We start from the raw sequence: 27642 nt of genomic DNA, 5'->3' as shown, positions 1-27642 counted from the left end.
GCACCAGACAGTGAGCAACGTAAGGGCAAAGGACCACCTAATTCACCTCTGTCACTCCCTACAGTGCCTAGCAGGGGGAATGGCACTCAGTGGACATCAATAAATGTTTGTTGAATTAGGAAAGGAAAATGACCACACAGTGGTCAAATTCAGGACAATCTTTCTTTAAGCCATCCTATTTCAGTAAGGGAAAGAAGAATAGGAAGAGTCTCTTTCTTCTCCAACACACTCCATCCGTCAGAGTCTCAGAAGCACCCAGCCAGCCCCAAGCAGAATTTGGCTTCTGTCAAGGTGAGTGTTGTGTGTGTGCGTGTGCGTGCACGTGTGCAGGCACATATGCAGATTTTTAAACCTCCATCACTCCTCTGAACCAGAATTTGAATCACCATCACTGGGAAAAAGCAACAACTCTGTGGACATTCATGTTACTGCATGGGCACTCTGAGGCATGGCTCCAAAACCAGATTCCTGCACTACATGCACGCTTGTCCTGAACACATACTTTGTGCCAGGTGTGGGGTTACATGCTGGGGAAAAGAAGAGACCTACTTCTTGCCTTCAAGGCACTAGTGCAATATCCTGTCTTAGTCTTGGCTACAGAGCTGTAGTACAAAGAGAAAGATAGATACCAGGTTGCACTTCAGACCTCCCAAATCAAAATCTCGTAAGTGGAGCTGGGACATTTGCCTTCTTTAAAACCTCCACAGGTGGACTGATTCACAGGCAGGGTTGTAAACTACTGATCTCTCTATCAGTGCTGTCCAATAAAACTTTCTGCAATGATGGAATGTTTCCTATCTGTGCCATCCAGTCAGTACCCACTAGCCACATGTGGCTACTGAGCACCTGAAATACAGCTAGTGACTAAGGAATGGAACTTTTTATTTTACTTTTCTTAATTAATTCAAACTTAAACAGCCACACATGGCTAGTGCCTACTGTATCAGACTGTAAGACTCTAGGTGATCCCAAATCACTTCAATTTGGTTTTAAAATACTTTTGTAGCAGCTTAAGTCTCCACTCCCTTTGGCTCAGACAAAAACAATGAGCTTCCTCTTCCTAAGGACACTACATATACTGAAGAAACTGCTCTAGAATGAGTTGGGGGTGTGGGCCAGTTGGTGGATTAAGGTCTGTCAGCCAGCTAAGCCACCTCACCAGCCTCTACCCCTAGGCTGGAAAAAAGGCACTCCTGAGTACCTTCTTTTATTAGAGGTTGATATTGGTGGGGGACAGAAAAAACAGTGACACCACTTTAGGTGCCTATAATGGACTGAATTGTGTGTGTCGCCCCCGCCCCCCCGCAAATCATACGTTGAAGTCCTAACCCCCAATGTGACGGTACTTGGAGATGGGGACTTTAAAGAGATCATTGAAGTCAAATGAGGTCATGGTGGATCCTGCTCCAATAGCACCAGTGTTCTCATAAGAAGAGACCCACCACAGAGGCGCACACACAGAGAACAGGCCATGGAAGGACACAGGAAGAAGGCAGCCATCTGCAAGCCAAGGAGGGCGGCCTAGGAGAAACCAAACCTGAGGACATCTGCACTTTAGACTTCCAGCCTCCAGAACTGTGAGAAAATAAATTTCTGTTGCTTAAGCCACCCCATCTGTGGTATTTTTGTTATGGTAGCAGACTAGCACAATCCCCCTGGGAAAAGGCAATGTCGGGATCCTAACCAGCCTCCCCCTGACAAGATGCACCCCAAGAATAGTGATTCCGTGACACCTGTCTTCAAGTCATCACCCTGGTCACTGCTGTTCAAGGGCCTCTGTGCATTGTACCACCCCACCCCACCCCACCATCTCATGACACTCACCCCAATTCTAAGCTTTCACCCAGACTCTACTATCCCCCATGACGTCTTCCCTACACATTAACCCCCTCCCTTTCTACTTCTGACCCCTTCACCTACACTGTCTGCTATGGCATGTCCCTTCATCACAATCTGTGGGTTTCCACTTACTGTTGGGTGTTCTGAGTGTTTTCTGTGCATCACTTTCCCAACTGGACTTCAAATTCTCTAAAGTTAGTCTAGCATTCAAGACCCTTCATAAACTGTCCCCCACTTCCCTCTCCAGCTTTCCCTCCCAACTGGGCCAAGTCAATGCTAGTCTACTTGCTACCCCTTGAACATAACAATGCTCTTCTCTAAGCTCTCCAAAACTTTCCTCTAAAGCCACCTGAAATGCCACCTCCTCCAGAGAGCTTTCCCTGACTGCCTCAGCTAAATGCATAAGGGAACAATGGCCTCTGTCTCTGTGAAGTACTCCACAGTGCTTAATCCAGTCCTCTGCAACATGGAGCAATGGCTACTTATCACTATAGTACTGACAGCAGAGAGGGAAAAGACATCTAAGGCATATAGGGGTACAAAACTGTAGTACAATTCTGTTGCTAATCACCCGGAGTTAGCCCTACTCCACAGGTTTAAGAGCAAAGTCCCCAATAAGACTGCCCTCATTTCAGATGCCAGTTGCAAGTTTGGGAGTCCCCAGGCCACCTACATACAAATGCAGGGGCCTCCATGAGCCCTTCAAGTTCAATTTGCTTAGTAAAGCACTCTACTTAAAATTATAATTTTATTATAAAGGATACCAATCAAGACCAGCCAAATGAACAGACATAAGGCAAGATCTGGGAGGGTCCCAAACACAGCTTCCATGCCCCTTCCCCACAGAATCATGACACATCCCCCTTTCAAAACATCCATGTGTTTGCCAACCAGGAAGTTCACCAAAGCCTCAGGGTCCAGAATTTTTACTAGGGTTTCATTATGCAGGCATAACTGATTGAAATCATTGACCTCATGGTTGAACTCAATCTCTAGTCCCCCTCCCCTCCATGGAGGCTGATATCATCTAGCTCAAAGCCCTACCCTCTAACTACAAGGTTGGTCTTTCTGGCGTGGCCACCCTCATCCTGAGTCAAACTTCATCAAAACTCAGGTGTGGCCTGAGTGATCCACCATGAACAACAAAGAAATTCCTATCACTTGGGAAATTCCAAGGATTTAGAGGCTCCCTCCAAAAAATCAAGGACAAAGGCCAAATTCTTTATTATACAATGTGGGGTGGGGAGAAATGGGGGGGACTCAGACACTCAATACTAAAAATCTTAATTTTGAAAGCTGGAGATGACCTGTCCCAGGAGAGTCCGTGTGTTCCTCATGAATGCAGTCTCAGGACCTGCTCTGCTCCCAACTGGATTCACTTTCCCAGACCTGACCAGATGGGCACACCAATCAGCCATGCAACAGACTCACAAGAAATGAGTTAGCTACAGATACCAGACTCCCATCCACCCAGTGGGGCACTTGTCTGCTGCAGTGCCCCAAGAAGCAGACGAGCCACTGGGCAGGCCCCTAACAGAGACCTTGCTGCTTTGATAAGGCAATTGGAGATCTGTTTACATCATCTCCCAGCTGCCCAAGAGAATCCTTTGCAAGCAGAGAAGAGGTAAGAAGGGAAAATCTAAACTATCACCTTCCACCCCTGACATGCAAGAGGAGGAAAAAAAAGCACCAACACAAAAGGATTTAGGAGCTTTTAATGCTTAGACTGAAAAATCACAGATTGGGTTTTTCATAAAGTCATTGGCCCAGCCCTGGCAGGGCAAGTCTGACCCTCACCCAGGCCACACGTAGAAGCCAAGACATCTCCTCCCCCACCTATCTGCTTAGCAAGGCCTTCAAGTAGAAGGGCTGCCCTTGTAGTAGTGCAGTGACTCCCCAGCCCAGAGGGGGCAAGTAAAAAGAAGTGTGATGAGCACCCATGTGCCAGGCAATACACAAGGCACTTTTAAGTGTTGCCTCAGTTAATCCTCACACCAACCCCATGAGGTATGTAGGGATTCCCACTTTATGGATCAGGAATCTGAGCCTTGGAGATGTCAATCAACTTGCCCAAAGTCATAAAGTTCACAAGTCTCAAAAGACCTTCGAGCCCTTCCCACTCTGCCCATTGAATTCTCTCTCTGATCCAGGCTCAGTCTTCCACAAAAATTTCATTTTTAATGCCCATGTCCCATGCTCTGCCCTGGTCCCTGTGAGGAAAGGGGTCAGCTGAAGAACACTGTTCTATGAGAATGGTGGGAATCCTGGCAGGATCTTTCCTCTAAAACAGCAAATATGGCCTTGGAAGTCACTCTCAGCTGAATAGAGGCTTCCAAGGAAACAGTAAAGTAAGCAGTTTGCAGGTGCTGCCTCTCGGTGGAGTTAGGCAGCACAGGACCAAAAAGGCAATGCTCAGAGGAAGGGGAAGAAAACAGGCATCAGGAGGGCAAACAGTAGTGTCAAAACTGCCACGGCAGGTCCCAGCAACCAGACAATGAGGAAGACCTTCTTGCTCCACTCCAAGAGGCGTGTAGTCATCTGCTTGCCCAAGAAGGACCTGAGAGCCTTGAATGTGTCCTGTGCTGGGCCCCAGGGGCACTCATTTTGTTAGCAGTGGCAGCAGCCCCAGCTCATTCAGTCTCTCCTTGGCCACTGCCTCCCAGCCCCTGTTAGCCTGTGGGCTCCGAGGCGAGGGGTGAAGGAGCCCCTCCACCTGGACCTCAGGCATCAGGCCAGCCAGAGCCCGCCGTGCCCGCTGCTCCGCCACCCGCCCCACTCCCACTACCAGCCGCACCCCCAGCAGCTGCACCTGCCGGCAGAGAGCAGCATCACAGAGCGCAAGAAGCTGTTCTCGCTGCTTGGCAGGCAACTCAGCAGGGGTGAGGTTTCGCCCACTGGGAGCCAGGAAGAGCAGAGGACACAGATTGTGGACAAAACAGTGACGGAAGAAGACCTCGGGCTGTCCACAGAGGTTCCGGAAAAAGCCCCAGAACCGGGCACCGCTCACCTCTGACTGTGGGCACTCCAGTCCCAGCACTGGTCGCTTAGGGTGCTCTTGGGGAGGGGTCAGCACAGGGCCCCTGATGCCCAACCAGTCCCGGACTATACTCACTTCCCCAAAGGGTACCTGTGGGGAAGGAGAGAGACATGAGGGCTTCAAACTGAAGACCTGACACTTGTTCTCTGGACCAACTGACCCCTTTTCACCCTCCACAAAGATCCAGCCTAAATGCCCCATGCACACACCCTTCTGCCTTCACCCAAAGGCCTGAGATGAGGATTCCTGTTCTGGCAGTTTGAATCTGTCCTTCTTGCTCCAATTTTTCATTGTGGACCACGGTCCAGAAGAATCTATTTGTTCGCTTCTATCCCCACTAGCCTCTGGGGTCATGTGCAGGGAGCATACGAGGATATCTGGCCCTTCACAGGGTGTGATGGGTAGTACTGAGGACAGACCAATGGTCTGAGACAGAAAGGCTGCCAAGGTTAAAGAAGGCACAAGGACAGGGCTGACCACTGACCACTGCTCTCTGGGTGTCCTGTCAGCCCCAAGCCTCAGGCTATCATTTCCATCGGTCATCATTGATCACCTTTCATCCCCAAGTTGGGGTCAATAAAAACGATTGAGACTCCTGCCCTGAAGCCTCTTCTCCTCCCCCACCTGCCAAGCACCCCCCACCAAGGGGCAGTCACTCATCCTAGGGTTTGAAAGATAAGCAGGCAGGCCCTGGAGCCTGGCTCTGTTCTGAACCTCTCCTCAGCTAAGAAACAGAACCCAGGTTGCCTGAGTACCCCGAATTAGTTCCATACCCACCCCTGTCAGCCAGTTCTCCTGAGGACTCAGTAGTCCTTGTCCCTCTCCTGATCCCAACCACATTCTAGGGAGAGGAGATCCAGCAAGGTAAGGTAAGGACGGGGCTGACGGAAGGAAGGGCTCTCAGAAGCAATTAGTGGACAGTGCACAGGGGAAATAGAACTACCATTAATGTCCTTGATTAACTATGGGCAGTGAGGCCAGGAGAGTGTCTGAGACCCACAGGAGCCAGTGTGTATATTGGGAGGGGATGGGAGCCCCATGCACTCAGATGTGTCCACAGCTACACACATGCTCCTCCTCCACAGCACACACAGCCAAGCATCCACCCTGGAGCCCCCCACTCCACCCACCAGGGGCAGGCACGCCCTTTACCCCAGTCTGGGCCATGCCAAAGGGTCCAGGATTCATGCCCAGGAACAGCACTTCCTTGGGGCCCTGGCAGTAGTGGGTCACGTAGCTGCGATGTGGCTCCCATGCATACTCCACAGGGTTGTAGATAATCCCCACAGGCTCGGAAAACTGCAACTGGCTCAGCTCAGCATTGAGCCGAAGCTCCTCCTCCAGGAAGCCCTCAGCCAAGCTTCGAAGGCAGGGCTGGGGTTCCATCAGGGCACCTGCAGGCTCATGGAAAGGCCCCAGTGGGGAAGCCTGGGGCACAGCCATGTCACCATCACCTGGAAAAGAAATGGACAGAGGTCCCCTCAGCCCCACAGTGGGAGGGACCCAGGCTGTCCAGGGCACCTACTATCATTTCCTGGGCTCAAAAGAGACTGTATCAGTCATCCCCAACCTCCAGGCAAGACTGAGTTCATTTCAGTTCTTGGTAATGAAAGAACCCCTTCTCTCCCTGCTTCAAGTATCCTTCTCCATTCATCACCTGGTGAGAATAACCCATAACCAACCATCTCCCATTCCAAACCTCCCTTCCATCAAGCAGAGGTCTTGAGTCACTAGTCCTAGACTATGCCAAATATATTAAGTTTCCAATAAATATTTACTGGTGGCGAAATTTCAGCACTTTTAATGTCACTGTTAATAAAACAAGCCCAGCCAGGATGAGCTGTGTCCTGGAAACCAATGTGCTGAAGAACGAGATGCAGGTGCAAAGCCATAGCTCAGAGACTAATTACAGAGAGCTCATTACAACAGCTTCCAGGTGGTAAGCAAGTGCTCTGTGCCAGATATACCACATTGATACTCATAACAACCCCACGAGGTTAGGTATTACTGCTCCCATGTTACAGGTGAGAAGACTGAGGCTTAGCAAGATCAAGCAACTTGCCCAGGGTCACACAGTTAACAAGTCACAAAGCTGGCCTTTGAACCCATACTACATGACTCAAGGCTCTGCTGTTAATCACATGGCACCATCTTGCCCTATATGGTTCAATCAGCCACCCGGCTAATTCTATAATCTCCCCAGCCCAGTCCAGCTTCTTGCCCACATTCAAGAATTCTTAGTGGTGAATGGGATGACTACTTAGACTCTTACAAGCTATGTAACCCTGGCCTGAGTCTCTCTGATTTTCTTATCCAAATACTAAAAATAATAATATCCACCTAATAATATTGATACAAGAATGATTTCACTTAAATGTATAGTCTAAAAAATAAAATAGTCCTCACTGTTGTGGCTCAGTGGATTGAGTGCCCACCTGTGAAACAAAAAGGTCACAGGTTCAATTCCCAGTCAGGCACAAGCCTGGGTTGCGGCCAGGTTCCCCAGTTGGGAGTATGTAAGAGGCAACCAGTTGATGTATCTCTTGCACACTGATGTTTCTCTCCCTCCTACTCCCTCCCTTCCACTCTCTTTAAGAATAAATAAAATCTTTTAAAAAATAAATAAATGAATAAGCAGAAGAGAAACAGACTCATAGATAGAACATTTTGACAGTTGCCAGATGGGAGGGAAGTTGGGGAGATGGGTGAAAAAGATGAAGAGATTAAGTACAAATTGGCAGTCATGGGGATTTAAAGTACAGCAATGAAATATGGGAACTATGTAAGGTGTCGGATGGATACTAGATTCATCGGAATGACCACTTTGTAAGTTATACAAATGCCTAATTATTGGGTTGCAGACCTGAAATTAACAGTATTGTATGTCAACTGTAATTAAAAATGTTGATATAAGAAATAGAATGAGATGTTGTGTGTGAGGGGGGAGGAAGGAAAGAGGGGAAGGGAAGAAGTGAAAAAGAGGGGAGGGGGAAGGAGGTAGAGGGAGTACTCAGGCGAGCTCTGTAACCTGTAAAACCCATTCCTGCCCATCATCCCAATCTCGCCACTCCCCTGAAAATCCAGTATTCCAGCCTGACCACACCACTCACACTTTCAAAATGCCTTTCCTATCCCAACTGTCAAAACTTTGCACGTGCCATTTCTACAAACACTCGAGTCAGCCAGGACTGAGACTCCCCCACTCTCCATACACCCAAATTATACTCATCTTTTAAGATGCAGTGCAAACCACCCCTTTGGTAAAGCCCTCCCTCCTTAACATACTGCAGAATTTTCCATAGCTTCCCATCCTCACCCCCCATGAGTCGGTCTGGCATGGGGTTTGGGAATCTCTGTTTTGAACAAGCTTCCCCAGGTGTTTCTGATGGTTGGTGAAGGCTGAGAATCATTGTGTGTCACCATGGTTAGCGGCTTTGTGAATTCATACCTTGAGATCAGAGGCCAGTCACTATTCAATTTCCCTCCCTATAGCCAAGGTCCTAGCTCTTATTATGCAGTCAACAAACACGTGTTCAGCTGTCTATCCCTGTTTAAAACTACCTTCTACCAAGGAGGCTTTCCTGATGCACTGCTCTCCACTCCTACACATCCTGATTCAGTGAAGGCTCAGCTGCCCACTTGCAGTCTGCTTGCTTCCCAGGGCTTGCCATGCTCTGGGCATGTTTCCATCATATCTGGACCTCCCATAGGGAAGACCATGGTTCTTTCTCCCTCTCAAACCCTTGCCCACGTTAAAAATAACCCAGATAGGAACTTGGGGTTGACACAATGGCTTGATCCATCAACCTGTTCTCTGACCCTAGCCTGGAGGAAAAGAGAAAGAGAAAAAAAAATCAGGGACCCAACTTAGGAAGTCCTTCCCCAGAATGATCTCAGAAGTCTTTAATTGATCTATACAGGTGGCTACCCAGGGCCAACTCGACTCAAACACATTCTGAGAAGGAAGCTGTGGAGAACTCAAATGTCTCAGGGGCCCTTGCTTTCCATCTCCCCATGTAGCATCAACAGTAGTGGATTGCCTGCTCCAGATGTGGAATCTCTCCCAAACCTTAAGATGGACCTACCTTTGATCTTTAGAGATCTATGCTGGAGACAGCAAGGCTGGGGGTACACAAAGTAACGAGGCCTTATTTTCAGTGTTTCAGGGTTTCTAAGCCTGATCTGACAGCAAAAGCAACAGGCTGGGTGTCATTTTACTCAAATTCTTAGTTTCTACTCTAAGGAGGCTCTCTTAAAGAGTCACTTAACTCTCCTGCCCTGGCTGTTATGGCTCAGAGGTTCGAGTGTCGGCCTGTGAATCAGTCACTAGTTAGATTCCCAGTCCAGGCACACGCTTGGGTTGCCGGCCAGGTCCCCAGTAGGGGGCGCGCGAGAGACAACCACACATTGATGTTTCCCTCTTCCTCCCTTCCTCTCTAAAAATAAATAAAATCTTTTAAAAAATCATTTAACTCTCCTACCTATGACATGAAAATGAGAGATTCCACCTGCCACCAGTAGTTAACTCATTTATTTTTTTCAATATTTATGAATCTCTTACATAATAGGCACTGTAACGTCTTTCTCCTGGTGGAGAAGAAATCCAAAATGAAAAAAAAAATGTAGGCCAGGCTCATAAACTACCGAGACAACAGATGAACAACGGTAACACACCGTGCTTCGAGCTTTAATGTCCCAAACAAAATTCTATAAGAGCCCAAAAGAGGAACTTGGAAGTCCTATCTAAAGTCATCAAGAGCCAGGGACTTCAGAAACATATACTTTATAAATTACAATGTGCAAAGGAAGCGGAGAGTGATCCAGTGGTAAGTCTGGCCACCTAGGCTTTATGACACCAAATCCAGAAAGTTAAGGAACAGTGCCCTGTGACTTATGGGGCACTCCAGGAACCCACAGGGACAATCAGCAAATAATTAATTATAAAATAATAATTAATAATAATAATAAATGGACTAAAAAATACCACTTAAACCTTCCTCCTTGTTCCGAGGAGGCAGACGACTAAAGCTCCACAGGAAACCTCTGCTAGCAACCAGCTCAGCCAACTTTATTTGTAAAATAAGGAAATTAAGGCTTAATTCTCTTTACAAAAAAAAAACCAAAAAACAAAAAACGAGAGAGAGAGAGAAGGGGAGGGAGGGAGGGAGGGAGGGAGAGAAGGAGAGAAAGGGAGAGAGAACTGTCCGCCCACGGGCTCCGCGGAAAGAGAAAGCCTAGTTCCCTCAGGGCTCCGGGGCAGTTCCACAGACTCTGCGCTCCCTGCACCGGGGGCGAGCCACAAACAGAACGAGGAGCCCCAAAAACACAATTATGGGCCCCGCCTGCCGCCACCCCAGGACCCTGTGAGCCCGGAGCCTGCCCCTAGAGCCCCAGGTTCCCAGGGTCCTGCTTCCTCACCTGGTCCAGCTCCCTACTTGATTTCCGACTCCTCACCCCGCCCCCGGGCGCGGAGGACGGCGGGAATCGTAGTCTACTGTGTTCAGGGAAGGAGATTGGCCCATCCCCAGGCACTTCCGCCGGAAATACTCAAATCCCCGGAAAGCGTATTAAATAAGGGCTAGGCGATGCTGGGAGTTGTAGTTAATTCTCTCCTTCAGGGCTAAAGCTAGAAGACTTGAGAAGTGAAGGTATCGCCCTTCCTAAACTCATCTACAACATTTCCCCCAAAGGGATTACGAATCAAGGACTTTCAATCATCCCCAACCTCTCAACTGAGGGTATTACAATGGCTAAAGACCATTTCTAGCCCTCCTGCTGCCCCAGGTATGGGAGACCTCTCCTTTGCAGTCCTCCAAGGACTGAATACAGAACATCCACAGAGGCAGTTCTGTCATCTACTAACAACTCTTACTAATGTCTCTTACAGTCCCTGTCTCCACTTAACTTCCCTCCCTCCTCTGTGCTGCTATTTGCCCAGCCCTATAATCTCCCATCATTCCCAAGTCCCCCCTTTATATAGTATGTCTGGAACACCTTCTCTAACCCATTCCAACCCCATGGCTACACCTAACAGTACATTCCCTCCCACCTCCCCAACCCAATACCAATGTGCAAAGCTGCCCCACTCCTAGTTTTGTTCTTGTCCTCTCTCTGGGTCTGTTTCTGTGTTCTGACTATAAGATTTTCATTAGACTGGAACTGCCCCTGAAGTCAGTCATATTCTCGATTCCTCCCACCCCCACCCCCTGAACACTTCAGTACAGCCGTGACTGAGATCATGGAGAAGCAAGTTCTTCCTGAAGGTAGTAAGGAAGGAGACCAATAAACCCCAGAATAGAAAGAAGTGAGAGAACAAGAATGCTACCCTCTTTCCAAGCTTCCCCTGCCCTCCTACCAATAGACAAAAAAACAAACTTAATAAACAAACTTAATGGGTACAGCAGAAACTTTGGGCAACTGTGAGCAGTGATCATCTGATACCAAAGGAAGAAACCGCTCTCACCGTTGCAAGACTTTGGAAACTGAATTAATCACCTACCTCACAAAGTCCATTACTTCCTGAGCTTTTGTTTGTGCCGGGTTCTCTCCCTATCTGTCCCTTTGCCTTTCTCTCCCTGTATAAATGTATCTCTATCTCTAGCCTCTTGTAATCTGTGTGTCTCTGTCTCTCTGTGTACATCTGTTTCCCTGTCTTTGCTTCTTTCTCTGGAATGACTGAAATAAGAATATCCTGGGTTTCTAGAACTGACTTCCCCTTCAGGCTCCTCTGTCTCTGTAGATCCATATACTTGTGTGTCTCTGAACAAAAATTAGTGTGGAAGTGGGAACTTGTTTAAGAATTCGAGGAGCCTCACCACCCCTCAGACAACCCTCCTGCCCACCCCACCCCTCTGCAACTTGCTTGCTAAGCACATTCACTTTTTCCTCATGGCAGTCCCTCCACACTTCAAGACAGCTTCTGACAAGACAGGAATGAGTGAAATGAGGGACAGACAAGAGGAGATGCACTAAACTCCCACTCCCAATTTCAAATTCCTGGGAGAGTTGGATAACTGTTTCTGTCCCCATAAGCCTGTTCACCTCAGGGAGCCCAGCGATAGGGAGTCCAGACACAGAAAGAAACTGAGTCTTGGGAAACCCACAGTGACCCCCTACAGCTGACCCCAGAGGGTTCTGAGGCCCTTCTCTGCCTCTAGTCCATGCTACTCCTCCCCACCGAGTGAGTCCCTCTGAGGGAAGATGGAAATGAAGAGTTCCACACCTCCATGGTGTGGACTGCTTAGAAAAAGATACCCATAAAATTTCAAGAGACAGAGCTTGAGAGATGAACTTGGGCTGAGGTGGGGCCCTCCCAACCTGCGACGTCCATGCCTTAGACTCCTGGCCCACTGGGAAGTCCCCAGGGGGGCTACCTGATTTATGGATAGAGCCTTGTGATACATGAGCAGAAGCAGACTTAGGCTGTGATGGGGACAGGGTCTGGAGAGCCAGGTCACTCTCTAGGAGCCAGGCAGGGCCCTCCGCCACATACCAGCCTGTTCCTGGAGCCAGAGCCCAGGCGGTAAGGGGTTAACCTCCTAGCTTGTTTTCCTTTGGTTTCCTTGGGCTGCCAGGGCTGTGTTGGGCCATGAGCGCCATCTATCGGCCTCTAGAGGTCATAGCTCTGACTCCCAGCTCAATTCAGGCTCTCTGATCTTTCAACCCTTCACCTGCCTCCATGCTCTCAGAATAGGAAAGAGTTAGATGTCTAGCTGCTTGGCTCCAACGCAGAAATAGATATCTGGGGTTGGAGAAGTGAGAGCCATGTTTTCCCCCTCCCCAAATATCACGTGTCACCCTTGTCAGATCCCACCACTTCTGGGCTGGGGAACCCCACAGGTTTTCCTGTTTGAATTTCAGTGTAGCCATCTCCCCCAGTTCCACTACACTGGGCAGTTACTCTCCCTCAGTCAGCCTAATGAACATGAAAATAGCATTGGAGAGGAGAGGCAACCTAGCATAGTCCTTTAGAATGTGGGCTCTGGACTCAGTCTGCCTGGATTTGAACCCCAGCTTTGCCAATTTACTTGTGGTGACTGTGGGCAAATTATTTAACTTCTCTGTGCCTCAGTGAGCCTAGTTGTTAAATGGGATAATTGTTGTAATCCATGTCTTCTTTTGTAATAATTAAATTACTTAATTGCATAATGTGCTTAGTATTGTGTCTAGCACAGAGTCAATGCTCTGCAAGGCTAATGGTTGTTGTTATGACCATGTGCCAGGTTCTCAGGCAGATGCCAGTCTGAGGATTCAAGATCCAGACCGTAGAGGCATGTCAGACACACAGGCACAGAGGACAGGATGGGGCAACTCATCCCTGGCTATTTCCACAAAAACAGTGACCCATTTGGGCTAGGGTTGGGGGCTGGAAGTTCAGAACTACAAGAAAAGTACTTTGAAGGTGTCCAAGATCAGCAGGAGACAGGATGACAGAGTTGAAGAAAGAAATACCTTGAGGTAAAGATACACAAAGGGAAGGTGTTCAGGAAGAGGCATTAAGAGACCTACAAAAAGGCCCTGGCTGGTGTAGCTCAGTGGATTGAGCGCGGGCTGTAAACCAAAGCATCACAGGTTTGACTCCCAGTCAGGGCACATGCCTGGGTTGCAGGCCATGGCCCCCAGCAACCGCACCTTGATTCTCTCTCTCTTTCTCCCTCCCTTCCCTCTCTAAAAATAAGTAAATAAAATATTTTTTAAAAAAGAGAAACCTATAAAAGGACCTAAGTTTAGGGAAGTGAAGAGATGTTCCTGATGTGTGGGGTGAGCAAGGGCCATTGCATCTAAGTGCAGATACAAAGTCTCAGGCTTTGATCAGGTTCTCCTAGCTTCCCAAGATACATTGTATCACAGCCCTATCCTAGCTCTGTGGGAACTTCACCCTCAAAGGCTTCCCCCCAGCCTGCTGAAATGGGGAACACCATCTGCAGGTCCTACAGGTCCCATTCCCACTTCCCTCTTGGGACTAGAAAACCAGGACAGCCAGGCTGTGAATATAACCATTTGTTCATTAATAGGTTCAGCCATCTCCCTGTCTCTGTGTCCTCTGTATCTCTGCCTTCATCTACCTTTCTGGGAAATGGGTGCATATAATTGTTGTCCAAGAGGAGACAGTGTGAGGGAGAGTGACACTGTCCCAGTTAAGGCAGAAATGCAGATCCAGTGGGGTCCCTAGTCCAGCCTAACCACCCCAATACCCCCATCTCTAACACCAAGGCAGCACAGACCAGCTTTATGGATTGATGGTCACTTAACTGGAGGCAGGTGACAGCTTCCAAGTCTCCCCAGCTTAGTTGTTCTCCCTCTCCTGGAGCCTGGATGCCTGGGTCCCCAGGAGAGGAGCAGGGACAGGCTGGATGGGCTGATTTGCATCGCTTAGTTGGGAAGCAATTATCGGAGGAGCTGTCAGCTCAGCGCAGCTCTCTCCTTGCTAATCGGATTTCACCAGAGCCCGGGGCTGGGGGGGCTGAGTAATTTGGCTTGATGCAGTGGTGGGAGATGTCGGGCCAGGAGGCTGGCCAATCTGTCTGAGTGGTGTTAGAGTTGTCCAGAGCAATTGTTCTGAGGAGACCACACAGACATCAGACAAGAGAAGGCAAGTGACAGAGCCAAGGGGATCAGACTGGTCCCCAGTCCTGCAGCAGGAAGATGGAAGTTACATGTTTGGCAGAGTGGGAGGAGTATTTCCCACAGATTGAGCCGAATCAAGCAACTAAGAGGAGTCAAGATGAGTCTGGGAGGGAGGCCAAGTAGCCAAATGGGAGGAGGACCCAAGAACCCCAACTTCCAGCCAACCCACCGCCTAGGCCCTGCCCTCCCCAGTGCTCTCTGAGCGAAGCGGCAACAGAACAGGGTCTTGACCAAGGATGAGTCTTTCCAGCCTTGCTCTCCCCAGCCCCGGCGGTGCTCCCAGACCACACTTTCTCTGCCCCTGGCCCAGGCTCTGTCACTTGCCTTCTCTTGTCCCTGCAGTCCTCTTGAACCTGTCTCCTTCCTACCCACACTGCCCCATTTCTACCCCTCCCCAAGTCAGCAGACTGCAGACCCTTCTCCCTGCCTCTGTCCTCCATTCCACACCTTTCAAAACAGTGACAAGGATGATAACAATAGCTAACCTTTACTGAGTTCTCCTACATCAAACGGCACCCTAATTACTTGATGTGGATTCTCCGATTTAACCCTCATGCTAACACTGTGGGGGGCCCACTCTTGTACCCCATTTACTGACAAGGACACTGCTGCTGACCAAACTCCCTGAAGGAAGGACACACCTGATCTTTGCATCCCGATCTACGAGGGCAAGTCTGACCTGTGGTTAGTGCACAGTAAATGTCTGTTTACTGAATCGAGGATCAAATGAATGATTTACCCTGTTATTTACTTCTGGCTGGCCTCCAGGGCACATCCCTGTCCCTGGCTTGGCCTCTCCAGCCTCTCACATTCTGACCCTCACCATCTCAGCTTGACCTCCCTCACACCTCTCCACACACTCTGGGCTCCAACATGTTGGAAAGCTCTACTTTCCAACCGCATCCTCTCCTGCCTTTGCAGAATGGCCCATCTCGTCCCCTCCCCTGGTTCATTCTTGCCTTCTCATCTCTGCCACTGAATACGTTCTACCCTCTCCCCAGCCCAGCACCAATGCCACTGACTCTCAGAAACGTTCCCTGGTCTTCCCTTTGCTTGTGCCTCCTTGGTGACCCTTGTCCCAAACTGTGGAGCGTTTCACTAATTGCCAAAATGCCTTATGGCACCTATAAGACCATGTGTTTTAAGAGCTCAACACTCAGTCTCCTGAGCACAGGTCCACTCCCTTGTATCTAGTACTTGCTCAATAAATGCCTGTTGACCACACGAATATCCACTCTCTATTTTTGTCTGTCTCATTCAGACATGCTCTTATGGTGGGTTGAAAGGAGCACTGAACTTTCAAGGAAACTTGGAGTTAGGGGTCTGGCACTTACCAGCAGTGTGAACTTAGGAAGATCATTACTACTCTGAACCTAGGGCCGGTCATTTCATTCTTCACCTGGATGAGAGGATGACAGTGCCGACCTCAGAGAACATGGGACACATCCTCATCTTATCTGCTCAGGGTCTGTCTCTGAAGCTGTGAGGATTTGACTGACTGTCTCCATCTTTCTGCCTCACTGCTGAACCCGTCTCACTGCTGAGCCTCTGCCTCCCTGCCGCCCATAAATTCAGGCACAGAGCCAGAAGTCCTACCACTCAGCTCCCTCACTCAGGCATGTCAATTTTCCTGATGCTACCTACCACTCCCAGGGGTGTCCTCGCCCTTTCTCAGGGAGCCCAGAGGACCAGGCCCACCTTGGCTCCAACAGCACCTTAAAAACTGAGACTTTGAGTTCCCTCTCCGATAATATTAGTAATAAAGAAACAAGGCAGTGGGCTCAGAACTGGATGCAAATTGGCCCCAATTCTCAGCCCAAGAAAGAACGCCTGAGCTATGCACCCAGAGAAATACTGTGCTCGTTTGCATGTCATTTGCATTATATTTACATGTGATCAATTTCACGTTCAAATGCACAATCCTCCCTCCCCAGTTTTTCTCCCCAATGGTCCCCTCAGCTGCTGCCCCCATCTTTCCCCCAGCCCCTACCCCACTTCCCCTAGCCCCTGTCGCAACCTTCCTCATCTTTTTCCTTCTTCCTGCCAGGGTCCAAAGCGTCCCCCTCCCTTCCTTACTGCAAAGATCCACTTGCTCAACACCCAGAATAGATTCCTGGGGTCTTACCCCTAGTTCAAGAGGGGCATCCTTGCCTGCCCCCTCCCGCCATGAGCCGGGCAGGCGCAGCAGACAGCAAGCGCGCCTCTCAGCAAATCCCGGCCCCATTCAGCCTGGTGATTAATGGCGCTGCCCTCCCCATGAACCTGCCTTTAATACTGAGGAAGTTATGAAACCGCTATACATCAGCAGCTCCGGCCCCGCTGCCCCCGCCCGCCGCCTCCTCCTCTCCTCCACCCCCCACCCTCCAGCTCCCTCTTCAAAATCTCATTTGGGCTCCTGCGCCTGGGCCCACCCCTCCTCTGGCCTTTGCTGGGGGGAGGGGGGTGGCTGCCCCTGCTGTGGTCCAGTGAGGACCCACATCTCATTTTCCCTTCCTCTTTCCCCCCTGCTCCGCCCTCTCTCCCTCCCCACCCCCCACGGCTGCATCTCCGGACCCATTTAGAATTGCTGACATTTTATCTGCATTACATACATCACTCCGTCCCCAGCAGCCATCTCTCATGGATTGTCGGAGGGGGGACGCGGGGTGGTCCTGAGGTTGGGAAGATGGTGAGGAAACAGGGTGGAGGTGGGGAGATAGCACTTCCTCTGCACCCTTTCCCCTTGGGCTCTCTCCCCAGCCACCTGGGAGACTGTGCAGGTGGGACTCCAGGGTAGGTGATGGCAGTGGTTGGTACCCTAGCCTTCTCGTGCACATCCCTGCTACCTCACACCAAAAAACCTTTTCTTAGACTACACAGACTAGGGATAGTCATGTTTCTCATCTCCCTCTGCCACCATGGAGCTTCTCAATGGGAGACTATTTTAGCTGATCTATTGTAACATTATCCACAGTTCCCCTTGGGGAAGTCCTTCTGAATGTCTAACCAGTGTGTCTCATGCTGCAGTCACTATTTTCTTCTTTCTTTGGCCTTAGAAGGCTGAAATGCAGTATTGCCTCTCACATAAATTAAACCCTTTGTTCCTATGCCTGAGCAATCATATTTGTATTCACCTGCTCACACTTCTGAATTTTATAACATGATAGAAGGCAGAGGATGAGGAAATTGAGACAAATTCAGGAAGAAGACAAAAAGGCAAGAACTTTCCCAAGACCAGGAGACAAAGACCCAAGGGTCCCACAATCTCAGTGGACAATTTCCTCTCCATAGAGAGGTGGCTAGGGCAGAGGGCTGCAGCAGATAGAGAGGTCTGGACCAACAGATGGGGGTGGGGGGGAGAGTGGCAAACAAAGAGCTAGACAGACAAAGGGACCATCAGCCAGGGACAGGCCAGACCGTCTTCCAGAGAGGCACCAGAGCCCAAAGAGAGGCACGTGCCCCAGGCTGGACACATGAGAAGGGCTCTCTGTCTGTCAGTTAGGGTCTCTCTGCTGGACTGTGTCTCTGGGGCTGGTTGATCACTGGGTCAGCATCTACCCATTTCCCTGCGAATCTGTGTTCCCCAGGCCCTGTTCCTTCCCTGTCAGTCTCCCTGTCTGTGTCCCACCCCAGCCGCTCCTTCCGTCTCAGGCCATCTTCCTGCCCTGCCCTGCCCTGAATCTCAGGAAGATTCAGACGCTTCCTGTGGGCTTTGGGAGGCTCCCACAGGAACCAGGCCAGTCCTCCAGGGATGGAGGGAGGGGCAAGGGCTCCAGCTCAGGGGACAGCTCCCAAGCCTGCAGAAGGAAAAGAGCAGTACAGGACTGTCCTCGAGTCGTCAGTCCAGGCTTAGCCAATGAGCCAGAAGGAGCCGCAGCAGGGAAGGTGAAAGGACTCTCTGCCCCACCCTCCTGTGGCTGGACCTCAGAAACAGCAGACTACTAGCAGGGGGTCTGGCTGGGAGTGGCTAATCCGGATGCTGTTTGCATCTCATCTGCATGTCCCTGATTCTCAGTCAGCTCTTTCCAAATCCGGCTCTGTCCACCTTATTCCAGCCTCTAGGGGAGTTGGGAGCAGACAGAAGGTGGGTAGGAGTGAGGGCAGAGTTCACACACTGGTGTCCATGAGTCTTTCTCCCACACCCCCTGCCAGCACAAGTCACATTCCTGCCCCGCCAGGGTCTCCTCCCCGCCCCCTTAGAGCCAGCCTCCCAACCCACCTGTGTGTGTCAGCCACACACTCTCCTCCAGACAGGACTTTCACTGTCCTACCTCTGACCTTCGCCCCATGTTTCCCCCAGCCTTTCCCACCCCTCTCTGTTTAGCTCAGCACTCCCGTAGTTTAAAGCCAGACACCAAGCCCTCCTCTTCCATGAAGACTCCCCTGGTCACATGGCCCAGGGTGATAGAACTACAGTTCTCAATACTGGAAGGCACTTCAACACCTGTCTTCAGGTAGATGATGCAATGTTATCCCCATTTTATAGATGAGGCAACTGAGGCCCAGGATCAGTGAAGTAAATTTCTCAGGACAGTATAGGCAACAAGCAGGGAGAAAACGGAAGCCCAGGTCACTCTTCTCACAATGTCTCCAGTCCTACCCTCTCCTTGTCATTCATTTGGCCAAGAGAAATGCCATGTTCTGAATCTTCTTGTCCGGCCAGTGAGCTAACCATTAAACGTTGTTACTTAACTCTTTATGGATTGGGATTCTCGTCTCCCACAAGTTCCCTGGGCTCCAGCCACACAGAACTCCCGGCAGGATCTCTAATTCCCCTTGGCCTTTCTTGGCAACATGTCTTTGTCCTCGGTGGTCCCGCTGACAGGACTGCCTTTCTTCTCGCCCCATTATGAGTGGGGGATACTCCAGTTCATCCCTCAACGACCACCTCCTCCAGCACCTCCCCTGATATTCCTCCTGGGCTCCCAGCACTATATTTAAGCCTCTGAGACAGCACTCGTCACACCGCTGCTGACAGCCCAGCCTCCCACCTTCGTCACCAGTGTTTCAAGGGCAGACACCATCATGTCCTGTTCAGCTCTCCCTCCAGAGCACACATTGTTTAATTGGACCAGATTTCATCACCATCTTCCTTCCCTGACCCAGGCCCATGGAACAGTGGCATCGAGCTACTGGGGAAGTCAACAAAGAGCTGGGCCAATGTGCCAGCGGAGAAGTCCCGGGAGACAGCCCAGGGGTGCAGGATATGCATGTCTTGACTTTCTAAAGAACCCCTCTCACGTCACCAAACTTAACTTAATGCTGACTGACGGACTGAATGAATGAATAGAGGAAGGTAGAGGAACAGAGGAGTAGACTGAAGGGGAGAAGGAGAAGAAGGAAGAACAGAGGTGGATGAGGGATAGAAGGGAGAAGAGTCAGAGGACAACAAGGAAAGAGGGAGAGAGGAAACAGAAACAAAGAGAAGGGGGGAACCTGAAGTTTTGATCCTCAAGCATGTCCAGCAGAGACCCCAGCCTTGGGCCTTAGTATCATTCCTGCCCCCATTTTCCTATCTGGAAAATGGGCACATCTCCCCTTCTCCAAGAACAAGTGAGGCTGGGGAGGGGTGTGGAGGATGGAAGCACCTGCTGTGCTGAGTCTCCTGAGGCCCTTCCACACACACTGTCTTCCAAAGCTCACCAGAGAGGTAGGAGTTTTTATTCCCACCCTACAGATATAGAGGCTGAGGCAGAGAGGTCTGCCATTTGCCTCCATGAAGTGGGCAAGGCCCCTCTCCCCCCACAAGCTCAGAGCCCTCTCAGCATTGCAGATAGACCAGAAAGAGTTAGATGACATTTCACGTCACAGTTGGAAAGTTGAGGTGCACAGGGCAAAAGGGGGTCAGTCACTTCCACACCCTGGGGGGGAGTGTTGTTGTGGTGTCACCTCCCATCCCAGGAATTGCCGCCCCCCCGCATCAGCTTAGTCTTTGCCTAGTAGGTCGATGATGTTCAAACTAAGAATCTAATGACCTAATGGGCTCTGAAGAGACATTTAAAAGGATCCAGAAAACTGCTCTGTCATTTCATCCTTCCCTCTGCCAGTGACCATCTGGCGAGGGAGTAACAGGAAGAAATGGCTCAGATATTTTCCTTTGAGAAGCCCCACATAGATCTCTTCCCATCCCCGAAGCCCAGGATCAGCAGCATCCGTGGTTCTCTGAGGTTTGGACATGCACAGTGGCAAGCAACTGTGCCCAGCCCTCCTCCTCTCTAACCCCACTGGGGAAGTATAGCTGGCGGCTGTGGGTCACAGAGGTCTTTCCCCAACGCACAGAACAAGAGCCCCTTCCCAGATGAGCAGCCAGCCTCCCTGTTGTCAGCCTCCCTCAGATACTAAACCCAGTGGTTCACATCCCTCTCTGCCAGGAAGTCCCTCCTAATGTATAGCTTACATGTTTCTTGCTGCTGCCTACCCAATCCTCAGCTGTGAGGGTAGAGCAAAGTCTGAGCTTAATGGCCAGGGGATGTGGAAGAGAGTAAGTTCTTCAGTTCAAGCCTGGGAGAAGGAAGGAGCGGTAATGCAAAAAAGGGGGAGCAGGAAGAGGAGGAGAAGCTCACTCAGCCTGATCTCTTCCACCTAGTAGCAATAGAAATGGAGGGTAGACAGCTGCAAGGACTTCCTGACAGAGAAGGGAGTTACTTCTGGAATGGGTTTATGAAAGGCAAAGGCTGAATCCCCTCCAGCGGCCTCCCAGCCTGGCAGAGACCCTTCCGTGGCAGCTGCAGGAGGATGGCCAGCACTTCCAGAAAATCTCAGGGTGCTGGGGCTGCTGGGAATCCTTGCAGCTCCAGTGGAAAGGAGAAAAACCTGGTCCTGGAGCCCCCTTGTGGCCACAGGGAGGCAGGACAGGCAGCTCTGCCTCCAGCCCCCTGAGAGCAGTCGGTGCCCAGCCTGGCCCAGGGGAGGTAGCCCTTGGTGTCCCACCTTCGGAGAGCAGAAGACAGGCCCAATCTGCAGCCCAGAGCTCATCACACCCACCAGCTGACCCCAGGGGCAGAGACCAGAAGGGCCTGAAAAGGGGAGGGACAGTTGGAGTAAATAGTGAGAACACTGGTGCCAGAGCAGGGACAATGGGCAAGGCCAGAGTAGAAGGTGCCTCAGCCCATCCTTCAGCATCAGTAGGGCTCTGAGGAGCCCATGAGCACTGAGCCCTCCCCCAGCATCCATGAAGAGGTCAGAGGACAGGGCTTGGATTCGTGAAGAAGAGAAACTAGGGAAAGGAAGAGGATCGGTTTCTCCCTGGGATCCACAGCCTCCTTTCACTACTGCTCTCTTTGGCTATTTGGAAGTTCTGCCAGCATCTAACCTCAATCCTTCCTGCTGGGGTCAGAGAAGATTTCTCCCCAGGGATTACTCTGGCTTTTCTTTGCCCCTGTTATAAACCAAACAAATAATTCTGAAACTTGAAGAGGAGGGGCAAAAATTGGCAATGAATGAGAGAGAGGTAGCAGTAGACAAGGGGGAGTCAGGTAAGACAGGTGATAGTCAGAAAAGTGATGTTTATGACCCTCTCTCCTTCCCATCCATGAGAAGGAAACAGGGAATACGGATTCCCCTTGGAGGAGGGACTTGGGGCAGATCTCAGGAAGGATTCCCCATAAAAGGGTTGATAAGGACATTCTCTGAAAATACCTTCAATTATTAGAACCTGGGGATGACAGCAAGAGAGAGGACGGGAAGATGTCAGGACATGGAAAAGGGAAGTGTCATATCCATAAAGAGAAGAAAAACAACACAGAGAGTGGGGAGCGGGGGGAAATAGACCTGAAACAGAAAAAGCTGGGGGCTGTTCCACACACCAGCTTTGGGCTTCAGTTTCCCTTCCAAGACAGAGGTAACCGCGCCTGTCTAGGGTCTAAGTAAGTGCAGCTCGGTGCCTGGCATTGTTGAAAGTCAAGCACAGTGACTTCCTCCTGAGATCAGTGGGCAAGTGAATCAGAGCAGGAGGCAGGAGGGGCCCAAGGAGGCCCTCCAGGCTTCCAGCGCCACCACCCATCCCCTGGCTGTCCACCAGAACCATAGACAGCCTAGAGAAACAAAGCCAGGTCCTGACCCTAGAGCTCCTGGATCAGAGGGCCCCAGGAATCTGACTCCTAAACCCCAGGTGATTCTGAGTCGGCACCCGAGAACTGTTTACTTTGTTTCATGCTGTCATTTTTCAGGGAGGGAGGTTAGGCCCAGAGAAGCAGAGCCACCTGCCCAGGTCCTGATCTGCACGCTGGACCCTACAGGCGCAGGCAGGGAGGGCTTCTCACTTCTCCATGCCTTCTCGGCACCAACTTCAAGAAAGGTCTTCCTGGCCTTGCGTCTCAGTTCTGATGTGACAGAGGCATCCCTCCCATTCTCTGGTCCATGTAAGAACCCCTCCTCTTTCTTCTGCAGGACCTGAGCTGGGCCTGAGCATCTGATGTCCATCTCAGCACCAACCATATGGGACGTGTTCAATAGGCATTTGTAAAATGAATGACTCCATCAGTCAACCTCTTCCGGCCTCCACCCCCGGAAGAGGGGGCAGAAACTTTACTAGAGTCCCTGGGAAAAGGCCAGGAGAAGAGCCACTTGCTCCTGTTCCCTCCAGTCTGAGTCCTGTAGGGAGTTGGGACCCAGATACTTCGACTCCCAGTCCTTCCTCAGCCAGCTGCAACTGGGACCAGGAGAGCAGCAGGACCCAGCTCTGCTATGGGCTTCCTTGGTAAACTGCTGGTTTACTCATTCTCCAGGTAAATGCATTAGGTCAGGAGACCCCTTGAGAGGTCAGGCAGTGTCAGTGACATGAAAAGACCAAGGGCCATAGGTGCTCCACTGCACCCCCAGCAGAAGGCCAGGAGAGAGGTCAACGTGAACGCTGCTGCTGGACTCGGCGTGAGGTTCTGGGGGCCCATTTAGCCTGGCTGCTGTGGGAGTTCCACCCCCAGCCTGGATGGGACCCATCTTCATGCTCTAGACCCTCCCAGCTAGACAGGCCCCACTCTGTCATCCTCAGGAGGTTTGTCTGCTCTGAACTTTTTCAGCTGCAGAAGGCCAGAAGGGCACAGATCATGAGAAGATCAGACTGAACAAGAGGAAGGGAGAGTAAAGCTGTCCATGCAAACTGGTCAATGCCATTCAAAACCACACCTCTGACTCTGCATGCTGGCAGACTAGGAACAAATAGAATAGAGTCAATAAGATTGCAACAGAGATAGGGTGAGATGCCAGGGCACAGAGAGTAGGTACAGCAAGAAGCAAAGAAGGGAGGGGAGGGATGAGAAACCAAGAGAGAAAGGATGGCATCAATGCCAGGAGGGCAACTAGCTTCCAACGAGGACTCATCATGTGGCCTCCTATGGGAGCCCCCAGCCCTCCCATCGCCCAGTGGCTGGGCCTCCTTGTGGATTCCTAGGGCACCCAAGGCCCTTTCAGAAAGAGCATGGGGCACATGACTGGAAGTCAGGCATATCGGTTCCAGTTCCATATGTGCCACAAATGTGCTTTGGGATTTCGAGAAAGGACCCAACCCCACCAGGGTCTTACTTTTCCCAGCTATATCAAAAATAGCCTGGGGGATCACCAGGAGGTCCTCAAGGTCTTCTCCCCATTTTCCACTGGGAGAGACCATGAAGCCAAGTGCTTAAAGTTGGTATTAGGCAGTGGTGGGGGTGGAAAGAGACTGAACTGAGAGTCTGGACTCTTAGTGTCCTTTGCTTTTACAGATGAGAACAGGGAGCCCAGAGAAAGCCCATCATGCCAGGTGTGGGAAGAGCCATAGACCCTTAGTGCTCAAAGCATGTCCATGCACCAGCAGCATCAGCACCACTGAAAGGAGTTTAGGGAGTACAGCATCCCAGGCTCTGCCCCAGACCTACTAGACCAGAGCCTGCATTTTAACAAGATCTCCAGGTGATGTAAATTTTGCGAGCACCAAGCTAATAGATGGCTAAGTGTGTGCATTTTACACAGAGCCCGGAGAGAGGTCTGGCTCCTCTGTTTATTAACTGAGCTTCCATTCCCTCATCTGCAAAGTGACAATAAAACCTACTTCGCAAGGTTATGCTGAGGATTAGAGCCCATATGGATAAGAAGTGTATGGCATGTGGTGAGCACTCAGTAAGCAGTCAGAGTGGTTACTGGGGTAGAGCCCACACCACTGATACATATGCTTAGTGCTTGGAGCTTCCTGGGGACAGCCTGATTACCAGATGGCTGTGTGACCTTGGGCAAGGTCCTTGACCTTTCTGTGCCTCCATTCCCTCATGTGTAGATTAAGAATAATCAGAGCGTCTCTCTTGTAAAGTTATTGAAGGATTAAGTAATTAAGTGATCTGATACATGAGGTAATAACCACTCTACAAATGTTTTTACTGTTGTTATTATGAGAGCTCCGATCTCCAGAGACCTAGAATCTAGGGAAGAAGGCAAACTCCTTCATCCAGCTGGGCCATGAGGAAGAGGCCAGGGCAGAGCAAGGGGAGCCAAGGAAGGGGAAGACAGGACCACTTCCAGGAGACAGCCTCAGTGGCCGGGGACCGACCAGGCACTTCTTCGGAAGTCCAGGCTTCCGAATGGAACAGCAAACACCTAGATCACTCTGACACACAGACACACACTCGTAAGAGCAACAGAGTAGGATCCTGAAAGCTCTGTGGTAAACTCGCTGTGCAAGCCCAAACACGCAGCTTGCTCTCTCTGGGCCTCAGCCACCTCATCTGAAGCAGCTTGGGCCATTAGACAAGCTCTGTCCCTTATGTCTCTAATATGCTGCTCTGGTGGTTCTGTGACATTCTAAAACGTTCACCTGCCCTGTACACATCACAACATGGGTAACCACAGGGCAGGACACCCCCTCACACATACAAGGGCACAGGGGCAGGGGAAAGGCACCCAGGAAACAACCGGGCCTTGCCACAGTCGCACAACCACTGGGTTCTCCTCACAGTCCTGAATGCCTTTTCTCAGCAGCGCCAGGTAAACTGGGGCACACCCTTTCCAGCTCTTCACAGTTCAGGCATCTGCTGCCCCCTGCTGGTTAAAAGAGGGATGACTGCCTGGTCTGCAGAGCCAGGTCTAGGAGCCTGGACTGATCTAGGTGGGATGTAGGATATCCAACATGTGCCCTGTCCTTAGATCCATCCTCGTCCTCAGCCACTTCCCTTCCAGGACCCAGATAAAGGTTGTGAGAAGAAATCGTGGAAATAGAGCCCACGGCTAATCCAGATCCCTCAGCAGGGAGAAGAAACGAAAATAAATCAACATTGATACTTATATTAACAGACAATGAGATAGCACTTTATGTGAGCCAGGCACTGTCCTAAGTGCTTTACAAATATTACTTCATCTAGCCTTTGAGATACATACTAGCATGATTCCCCATTTTACAGATGAGACGAGTGAAGCAAAGAAATCCCAAAGTTACACAGCCAATGGGCTCACATGGGGGCTGTACCACCGCTCAGAGAGGGGCCAAGTAGAGGTAGAGACACATGGACACAAACATGGGAGAAGAGGGGGTAGGGAAGGGGAAAGAGAGAGCAGCAGGATGGTCAGGAGAGGGAGGGGAGGGAGGCGGGCTCCCCTTTGACCCCAGGGCCCCAAAGATGCTATCAGGCCAGACCCTGCCGGAAAATCCTTCCTGGATCCCGCCACATTCCAGCCTCTGCTGGGCTGGTTTTACAGCCTTGCAGTGCAGCCGGACACTGTTTATGGTAGCCCCATTCTCCAGCCCTTGTCTCCAGGCCCCAAAGGCATCTGGCCAGGCTGAGAGAGGCTTGTGGGGGCAGGGGTCCCCAGCCCAGCCTCCCAATACCTCCTTTGAACCCTGCTGGATGCCGGAAGGAGGGGGCTGGGTGGGCGCCAAGAGGGCCCCTTCCAGGCTCCTTACTGAGTGTCTGGAAGGAAAAGGAAGACCCCCAGGCATAGGCCACCTCATAATGACCACTGAGTTCCACTTCTGCCAATTTCTTGTCTGACCTTGGGCACAGGATTCAACATGATCTAACCTTCCCCGGTCTCAGTTTACCCTTCTGTAAAATGAAAATAATAGTACCTCATAGTTATTTTGAGAATTTGACATTCATTATAAAGTTGTGGCCCCAAAAATGTAAGTGATATTATTAGCTATTGTAGAGTTTGTAAATAAGGCAAAGAACTAGACATCTCCACCCCATTTAGTGGTCCTAGAATTTTCCACTAATTTTGCCCCAAAACCACTACCTATGCTACAAGCTTCTGTTCTACCTCTCACCAGAGTCACCACACCCCAGACCCCCCAGCCTCCACACTCTTCTGCCTGGGCTTGTGTGTGTTGCCCTCTGCTGTCAATGGGAAGAACTGCATACTCCTCTCCCCTCGGCAGCCCAGAAATCTGAGACTTTGGAAGGAGAGGGCACCCAGGAAGGCAGGGAAGTTCTCTCCAGTGTTTCAAGAGTCTAGGAAAATCTCTATGGAGTCCATGAAAGGACCAAGAGCAGCAGGATCCAGAGAGGTTTTGGAGTAGAAATCAGGGACCAGACCACCTTCATTCTAACAAAAAGTTTGGGTAGATGAAACTGAATGGAAAAGGAGAACTGCAGGAAGGCCTTGAAGAAGGGCTTCCCAGTGAGCAGAGAGAGAGAGAGAGTTTAGGGTAAGGGAGGAACAGAAAAATATAAGATACCTCCTTTCCAGAGATGTCCCATCCTGACAAAGGGGACAGGGAGGACAAGGACAAGGAGGAATATCTGTGATGGATAGCCCCAGAGACACATGGCGAGGGGGTCCACCAGGGGTGGAGGAGGTTGCCCCCACACACCCCCAAGATGGGAAGAGGTTAATTGAGTCTGTCTTCAGGCAAGATAAAGACTCTGGCAGAGCTGGAGCTGGTTCCCTAGAGTGTCTTCCAGAAAATGCTCAGAACCTGGCTGAAGATGAACAACTCCCTGGGAGATTCTGGAGGGAAGAGCAAGGAACCTGGCCTCCTCCACTCTTCACTCTTCTCTCCCTACTCCCTCCCTTACAAAGAGAGGAATGGAAGTCTGACAAGAAGAAGAACTTACAGCCATGGCTAAGTCTAGGCTGTATCCCCCTTCCTGACCCCCAGACACTGAGAATCCACAGAAGTCCCCACCCTCTGCTCCCCTACCCATGCCCAGCACTGAGTGCTTTAGTAAGCAGGCAGGTCAATCTCAGGGGACTTTAAA

At 50.6% G+C, this 27642-nt stretch overlaps 1 protein-coding gene across 2 annotated transcripts; it reads right to left on the bottom strand.

Moving 5' to 3' along the window:
- Nucleotides 1–3536: 3536 nt before the first annotated feature.
- Nucleotides 3537–16744, bottom strand: SMUG1 (single-strand-selective monofunctional uracil-DNA glycosylase 1). Of its 2 annotated transcripts, none has more exons than XM_045829122.1 (3): nt 16629–16744; nt 6029–6330; nt 3537–4966 (listed from the first exon to the last, which is right to left on the bottom strand). In XM_045829122.1, exons 2-3 carry the CDS (start codon nt 6317–6319, stop codon nt 4439–4441), a joined length of 819 nt encoding a protein of 272 aa, XP_045685078.1. In that variant the 5' UTR covers nt 6320–6330; nt 16629–16744; the 3' UTR covers nt 3537–4438. The 2 variants fall into 2 exon arrangements, with proteins under 2 accessions (XP_045685078.1, XP_045685079.1); XM_045829123.1 differs by lacking the exon at nt 16629–16744 and adding an exon at nt 10295–10366.
- Nucleotides 16745–27642: the final 10898 nt, after the last annotated feature.

The sequence above is a fragment of the Phyllostomus hastatus genome, unplaced genomic scaffold (assembly GCF_019186645.2).
Source record: "Phyllostomus hastatus isolate PE091 unplaced genomic scaffold, TTU_PhHast_1.1 phas_scaffold_93, whole genome shotgun sequence".
NCBI lineage: Eukaryota > Metazoa > Chordata > Mammalia > Chiroptera > Phyllostomidae > Phyllostomus > Phyllostomus hastatus.
This window is presented reverse-complemented; position numbering and strand designations above follow the sequence as displayed.